The sequence below is a fragment of the Bombus vancouverensis genome, chromosome 10 (genome assembly GCF_051014615.1).
Source record: "Bombus vancouverensis nearcticus chromosome 10, iyBomVanc1_principal, whole genome shotgun sequence".
Taxonomy (NCBI): Eukaryota; Metazoa; Arthropoda; class Insecta; order Hymenoptera; family Apidae; genus Bombus; species Bombus vancouverensis.
Window position 1 is genome coordinate 13,407,441 of NC_134920.1, and position 7,053 is coordinate 13,414,493.

A 7,053-nucleotide genomic window follows, 5' to 3' on the forward strand; every position below is an offset into this window, starting at 1 on the left:
GGAAGAAAGTTTGATGTAGAACTATTCGATCACATGCTTTAATTCGTAATCTTCATATTATTGACCTGGTCACAGTAACTTTATTATTCATGTTTTATCATTTTCAATACATATTTTACTGTTACATTTCTTTCAGAATACGTGTTATAGAACACGTGTTTCTGCAACACATTTACTATTATCTAACGAAAGAACAAATATCGTTTAAACGTATTTTAATTAGTTCTTAAACTACAACTGTTCATAAACGGGTGAAAGTGTAAATTATTTTTCATAAAAACATTTAAATCCGTGATTTATAGAATTAGTATACGATTTATAAAATAACGTGCTAGTTTGTACAATTATTAGTCATTCGATTGTACGACTATGTATTAAGTGTACAACAATTTTAATATGAATTATCTCTATCATTTTACTAGAACCGTTCGACAGAGAATTTAAGCATAAAAAGTAAATAAATGTAGTTCTACCTTATAAATAAGCACCACTGACATTTCACTGTTACTTAAGTTGGATATGTACTTGACACACGTTTATGTAAAAATGCAATAGTTCTGCAACCGCATCAGCCATTTATAATCAGCATGCTACTGAATTAAACTCTCATAAAATGTTAAACAGATGTACAATAACTAACATATCTTATTTTTATTATAGCATTACTGATTTGGAGCTAAGATAGGAAATGATGGGAAGACTTAATGAACGTCCTGAAAGTGAATGTATATTTAAAAATAAGTAGTTCTTCGTGGATTTAAAAAAAATAAAGTTGGTGGCAATATGATTTGTAGCAATTCACAAAGAAATTACCTAAGTTTGCTGGATTGGATATAATTTTTACATTGATCTACAACGGTAAATATTCTAAAATAATTATAAATTCCTTCTGTTCAATTTTGTGGACTTTCCTCGTTATATGCATTTATATCTTCTAAGTTCAAAATGTCAAATTCTATGATATTTTTTCCTGCAAATTGTCCAAATACTCCGTTTGATATACTACGTTTAACAACTGCAAAATAAAGATATATACATTAGTCCAATCAATAATATTAAACAATCATTAGATAGTATTGAATATACCGACCATTTGAATTTACTTTTGTCAACATATATGTTGAGAAATCCTGACATTCATGAGCTATATATGTCCCAAGAACTGAGAAATCAGAGATTGGTGGAGTGACCACTTTCATTGTTCTACGCACAATTTCTGTGTCTACTTCGTAATAACCTGCAACCATTATACAAATAAAAAATATATTATTATATTACTTATTTCCAAATTCGAATTCATTTGTTTTACAAAATATACGAAAATTACCATTATACATTTTTCTGAGAAGATCATACATATTGCGCGGTGGTAAAATTGCTTGACGATCAAGTGGCATCACAAAGCAACGTTGTCCATCAATATCAATTATGCCACTTTTATTCTATAAAGAAATAAATTATACAAAGTAATATATTCTTTCTGTCAGATACCTTATATAATACATATTTCAACATGCTTACAATGTTAAAATCATGTACAAATCGACCTTGACGCCCGCCACGGAAATTTGGCACATCAATTTTCTCATAGTGCTCATTTTCCAAATCGATCTCAAATCGTTCCTTGAAGAAGCTTCTCGTGTTACTTATATTTCTGATCATATCCATAGTTTCCTGCTCTGTAAATTTCGTCATATCTTGTTTACTCAAATTAAGTTCAATAGCTTTTATAAAATCCATAGCTTCTTGTCCTGCAGGTCTTCTAAAACCTTGTACAACCATATTAGAATCTGCTATCAAGCCTTCTTGCAGTACATCTTTGGTATAAGGTGTTTTGCTTGATTTGTCATAAGGAATGCTGTACCATCCAGTTTTAATTTTGTGCATTTGTGTTCTAGCATATTGTCTGTATATGTATAATCCACCTATGACTCCAATTAGCAGAATCATAAATGCAACGATAAACAGTAAAAATGTTGCGGTCACATGAATGCGATAAATGCTTCTCCGAGAAACAAAATAACGACCTCCCACATCGGACTTCAAGCATTGTGCCTCCACATCCCGTTTATCATTTTCCTGTTTACATAATGATATTTATTTATACTGAACCCTACTTCATGAGTTTTGATGAAAACAATGTTTGATGAAGAAAAAAATATCATTTTAATATTCACAACGATTAACTAAATGGGAACAGTAATTTTCTAGAGGTGAACTCTCATCTATCTATATCAATTTTGCAATCCCACCACCACTATATCGTCGCTGGTCTGCGATAATGGTGAATACGTGTAACGAACTATTAAACGACGTCATAAAATGTATCAAATACGCAGCACTATGCAAGAGGCAAAGATAAAATTACATTTACACACAAATAAATTTATTAAAAATGAATAAAATTCATGGAGAACGATAAATTCGATGACATGATGAATATTTATTTATAAAGAGCAAACTAGATTTAAAATTTCTGCGATTATTTCTATTAATGTTTCATCGTTAACAACATTAAAATATCACTAATGCTAGAGTTTGATAAATATCAAAATAGTGCTAACCGCTGAATTCTCCGCAATAAACAACGGTTGTTCCTTCTTCTCAGTAATGGCCTTTGTGATGATCGTCATCTTGATAAATGTTTTGATTTCAGTATTCTTTTAAATATCAATAGACCTCTAGCACGGAAATTTTTTCCGTGCGTTCGATCGTACAATTATAACGAATAATCACCACACTTTGGCAAATATCGAAATGTAACACAACTTACACAACGTAGCTAAGTATCGCGCGCTATATCCGCAAAATTTCAGGATGAACTACATACATACATACACATAACTACACACACATATAAATGCAACCGAGATTGATCGGTGACAACCGCGCCCTCAATGCACTAATAAATACTATTTGCGCATGCGTCAACTCCGTGTGAAAGGAAGTCGACCGCTTCTCAATGTTTTCTACGTATAACAGGTATTTTATGTATTTATATGTGCACATTTTGATTGCACACACATGCGCGCGCACACACACGCGCGCGCACACACACACACAACGATACAACTAAGAATATTACATGATTTACACAAAGCACGAAGTCTTAATATTATTATTATTTAATATCTTTTTTATGCATTCAATGTTTACAGTATTTTCAATTACGATATATAGAAATTATGGATAAAATTCAGTGTACATTTCAAAATGCTAAATCAAAAGAGGAGCAGGGAAATAATTTGATTAAAAAAGAAGAAATAATTGATAAATGCGCAGAACTTGATCATGATGAATTAGTCAAGCTAACAAAAGGAGCAATTCGTAATATAATTGAAAGTGATCCGTTACTTTCTGGTCTACCGGCGGATGTTACTATCGAGGAACTCAAAGCTCAAATTGCAGTTGCACAAGGACAAGCGATAACTTTGTATTTGAATCGTGGAGAATTGCCAAAACTTGGAATTGTGGTGAGACATTTTTCAAATAACTTTTTATATATTTTTATATTTTGTATTACGTTGTTATACATTTTATATTGTTTGTATATAACATTTACTATGTTTGATAATTAAAATAAAGAAAAATTAGGATAACAATCTATATAACGATTTTTGGATTATTTTAAATTGATTCTTTATGATTTTAGGTACCCCCTCACCACACTACAGTCGTAGATCTCAAGAAAGCTATAAAACGACATACAAATTTATCTCTGAAGAGAGAGAAAGTCAAAAAGAAGATAAGTTGGAAACATATTTGGAAAAAGTATCATCTATGTTTTGAGAATGTTAGATTAATAGATGACAATGAAAATATAAAAGCTTATGGAATCACAAACAAAGTAGAATTACATTATGTAAAAAGACGTAGAGAAAAAAACAAATTGATAAAACACTCTTAGTTTTTGCGTAAAACGTGTAATATGTAAATACTGCAATTTTACATTACATAGCAATTTATACTTTAAAAAGTACATTATACTATTATTATTAATGAGATTTCTTATATATATTATTTTTCAGGTAAACATTTGTATTGTGGTTGTTGAATTTCACATTTTAGATATGGATTGACATCTTCTAATAAGAAACAAGTTAATTCGAATGCTGCAGATCCATGAAAATTAGTCACAGTTAATTTCTTCAAGTTAGGCATTCTATATAGTGCTTCTAGTCCCCTTTCTGTTACATTTTCACATTCTGATACGTCAAGATGCTCTAACTTTGGAAATTCTGCAGACAATTTATCCAATGACCAATCATCAATTGTTTTACAACCTCTGAAGCTTAGTGTTCTTAAATTATAGAGATTAAAAATAAAATCAAGATGTTCAAATCTTATAGGATATCCATTGAAATCTATTTCCTCTAAAATAAAGTTTTCATCATATTCTTCTGGCAATTTTGAAAGTTCATTCTTCTTAGTTTTATCTATCCATTCATTGTGATTTTTGAACCTTATTTTACCGCTACACTCTATAACATACTTAGCTGCTGCCAAATCTGGACCTGCTAAGATATATTTTTTATATTGTTCTTTTTCGACATATTCCTTATAATTATCCTTTTGACGTTTCCACCAATGTTGTAGACGGAATACAAGAAAATCATGCGAATTAGGTGCTTCTACCTTTACAAGCATTCCTAGTGGTGGACCGTAAACGTGTCTGCCATAAGCTTCTGCTTTTGTTCCAACAGTAACTTGTCGTTTACGTAAATACTTTATAAAGTGACTGATAGCTTCATGGTTATCATAAAACGAACGTGTCACGTTAACCTGTACCGGTCTATAAACACTTTTATGTTCAAAAATTTGTTTGAATATCATGCGGGTATAACGTTGACGTAACATTTTTATTATGTAGTTTCATGTATGAATGATATCTCTTATCTCACAAATTTGTCTTGTCTCATAACTTGTTTCAAAATATGTATAATTTTATAATATTCATTTAATAACAATACTTTTGCAAAAATAAACAGTTGTTCACTAAAGCTATTGAACATCAGCGAGTATATATGTCTAATAATATACACTGGGCATGTTCACTATAATGATACCGTGCTGTCGATAGTCAACATAATATATCGATTTACCGCCGTAATTTAAATTATAAAAATTTCACGAATCATAAAAAATCCTCGAACCAATGATTTCTTTTACATACATTACTTGGCATAGTTATACATACGTGTCGTAATAGAACAAGAAATACTATCATGGATGATCAGTATGTATATACATTAAATTGAAAATTACTTCAATAGCAATTATAGCATTATAGTAATACTAATTGAATGGTATTGAAAATTTGTATGGGTATCTGTAGTTTTGTTATTATTATTGTATATTATCTAATTATTAATGCAATAAATTTGATACTCAATTAAGGAATTATTAAAGTTATTAATTAATTGAATACCGAAATAATATTACGTACTAACACGTTGTATTGTTTGCTACTATTGTTTGCTACTAAGGCTAATATTAATACTAGTAACACTACTAATGCTAATAAATATTTTAATAAAAGTAAGATATTTTAAATGAATCAGTAGTTTGTGACGTGTAATTATTTTAACCTATACAATTTCTTTTGTGTACCGTACAATTTATAAAAACATGAGTTAATATTTTAAGGAAGGTGTACTTAAATTAACAAAAGAATATAAAATATTAAGTTTGATAAGATACCCTTTATATTTTATATTGAATTATTTGCTCAAATTTAAAACTATTTGAAATTGACATGTCAAACATCTGAACGAATATGCAATGTTCAACAGTCGACAGTAATCAATTTACATTCTGCGGTAGTTGTCGCTAGATATTTCTTTGGTGTTGCTGATGAAACTGCAATACGTCTTATAATATACTTGTGCCGGTATTTTTGTGTGCAAAATATATAAGGTGAGAAAAGATATAATTAATCCAATATAATTTATAAAGCATGTAATTTTTTATTTGTAATAATGTGTATTATTATTAAAAATGATCTAATATTCTAACAGTATTGGCGATGTCAATCTATTAATCGTATTTTGATTAAAGGGGTAATTATTTTTGGATTAATATAAAAGTCATTGGTGTGCAATTTATTAAAAGTTTGACAAGATGATGGAAGATATGCAAGAAGAGGTTAGTATTTTTCTCTTTTTCAAATAAAATATGTGTCTATTTCTGAATTGTCAGAATATGTGAACATACAGTATAGATTCATATTTTAATGCTTTTTTATATATTTATTTATTATAAACGATGTTTATTTTAATGACAAAAATGACTGTTACCTTGATAATGATAGCTTATTTTACATGTACATTCACATTTGATTTAAATGACTAATATCTTTATATAGTAGTTTAGCGAGTACTTTAATATTTTAGACCCAATTTGTGGTCGATGATGTAAGCAAAATTATTAAGGAAGCGATTGAAGTATCTATTGGGGGAAATGCTTATCAACATAACAAAGTAAATCAGTGGACCTCGAATGTTGTCGAAGGATGTTTGGGGAATCTTACAAAACTTCAAAAGCCATATAAATATATAGGTATGTATTTTTATAATTCACAAGAACCAATTTAGTAATTGTAGTTAAATAATTCATCTTTTGTTGAACTAAAAAAATTGTTTTAGTGACTTGTACTATAATGCAAAAAAATGGAGCAGGACTGCATACTGCGAGTTCTTGCTATTGGGATAATGCTACTGATGGTAGTTGTACAGTGCGTTGGGAAAACAAGACAATGTATTGTATCGTTTCTGTATTTGGCCTAGCAATTTAACTGACTCTAGTATTTTAAACGCTTTTCTGATAAACTAAAATCTCAACAAAGAATAAAATTTCGTTTACTAAGTTGCAAAAATTACAAGTATGGTGTAGGAAATATAAAATCTATTTTACACAATAGCCTCTTCCTTTTCACGATATATTATGTATTTTTTATATTGCAAATACATTGCATTTAAGACACTAATTATTGTATTTATTAACTAAAATATTTTGTTGTTTTTGTATGTATATATATGTATTTATTATAATTAG

At 29.2% G+C, this 7,053-nt stretch overlaps 4 protein-coding genes across 7 annotated transcripts; 2 read left to right on the forward strand and 2 right to left on the reverse strand.

The window, feature by feature from the left end:
• Positions 1–57: 57 nt before the first annotated feature.
• Positions 58–2,796, reverse strand: LOC117163520 (uncharacterized). 2 transcript variants are annotated; one of them, XR_004465474.2, is made up of 6 exons: positions 2,565–2,795; positions 1,522–2,079; positions 1,328–1,442; positions 1,091–1,237; positions 814–1,015; positions 58–713 (listed from the first exon to the last, which is right to left on the reverse strand). XR_004465474.2 is itself a non-coding variant. In XM_033345861.2 (5 exons), exons 1-5 carry the CDS (start codon positions 2,631–2,633, stop codon positions 894–896), a joined length of 1,011 nt encoding a protein of 336 aa, XP_033201752.1. In that variant the 5' UTR covers positions 2,634–2,796; the 3' UTR covers positions 813–893. The 2 variants fall into 2 exon arrangements, 1 of the variants encoding a protein (XP_033201752.1); XM_033345861.2 differs by lacking the exon at positions 58–713 and having other exon boundaries at positions 813–1,015; positions 2,565–2,796.
• A 389-nt stretch (positions 2,797–3,185) lies between these two features.
• Positions 3,186–4,407, forward strand: LOC117163522 (U11/U12 small nuclear ribonucleoprotein 25 kDa protein). Its single transcript, XM_076622024.1, has 3 exons — positions 3,186–3,473; positions 3,653–3,930; positions 4,029–4,407. The coding sequence occupies exons 1-2, from the start codon at positions 3,186–3,188 to the stop codon at positions 3,905–3,907; spliced, it is 543 nt and encodes a 180-aa protein (XP_076478139.1). The 3' UTR covers positions 3,908–3,930; positions 4,029–4,407.
• LOC117163521 (distal membrane arm assembly component 2) lies at positions 3,904–4,857 on the reverse strand. Its single transcript, XM_033345862.2, has one exon. It carries the CDS (start codon positions 4,855–4,857, stop codon positions 4,018–4,020), a length of 840 nt encoding a protein of 279 aa, XP_033201753.1. The 3' UTR covers positions 3,904–4,017.
• A 244-nt stretch (positions 4,858–5,101) lies between these two features.
• Dlc90F (dynein light chain 90F) lies at positions 5,102–6,985 on the forward strand. Of its 3 annotated transcripts, none has more exons than XM_033345866.2 (4): positions 5,102–5,236; positions 6,058–6,144; positions 6,393–6,558; positions 6,645–6,985. In XM_033345866.2, the coding sequence occupies exons 2-4, from the start codon at positions 6,121–6,123 to the stop codon at positions 6,791–6,793; spliced, it is 339 nt and encodes a 112-aa protein (XP_033201757.1). In that variant the 5' UTR covers positions 5,102–5,236; positions 6,058–6,120; the 3' UTR covers positions 6,794–6,985. The 3 variants fall into 3 exon arrangements, with proteins under 3 accessions (XP_033201757.1, XP_076478141.1, XP_076478140.1); XM_076622026.1 differs by lacking the exon at positions 5,102–5,236 and adding an exon at positions 5,659–5,916 and having other exon boundaries at positions 6,018–6,144; XM_076622025.1 differs by lacking the exon at positions 5,102–5,236 and adding an exon at positions 5,660–5,916.
• The last annotated feature ends 68 nt before the right edge of the window (positions 6,986–7,053 follow it).

Excerpts from the sequence above, each read along its gene's own strand:
- LOC117163520 (XM_033345861.2), bottom strand. The coding sequence starts at position 2,633 with ATGACGATCATCACAAAGGCCATTACTGAGAAGAAGGAACAACCGTTG. Across the intron at positions 2,080-2,564 it reads TTATTGCGGAGAATTCAGCG|GAAAATGATAAACGGGATGT; the intron begins GTTAGCACTATT and ends TTATGTAAACAG. Across the intron at positions 1,238-1,327 it reads TCTCAGAAAAATGTATAATG|GTTATTACGAAGTAGACACA; the intron begins GTAATTTTCGTA and ends TAATGGTTGCAG.
- LOC117163522 (XM_076622024.1), top strand. The coding sequence starts at position 3,186 with ATGGATAAAATTCAGTGTACATTTCAAAATGCTAAATCAAAAGAGGAG. Across the intron at positions 3,474-3,652 it reads TGCCAAAACTTGGAATTGTG|GTACCCCCTCACCACACTAC; the intron begins GTGAGACATTTT and ends TTATGATTTTAG.
- LOC117163521 (XM_033345862.2), bottom strand. The coding sequence starts at position 4,857 with ATGTTACGTCAACGTTATACCCGCATGATATTCAAACAAATTTTTGAA.
- Dlc90F (XM_033345866.2), top strand. The coding sequence starts at position 6,121 with ATGATGGAAGATATGCAAGAAGAG. Across the intron at positions 6,145-6,392 it reads TGGAAGATATGCAAGAAGAG|ACCCAATTTGTGGTCGATGA; the intron begins GTTAGTATTTTT and ends TTAATATTTTAG. Across the intron at positions 6,559-6,644 it reads AAAGCCATATAAATATATAG|TGACTTGTACTATAATGCAA; the intron begins GTATGTATTTTT and ends AAATTGTTTTAG.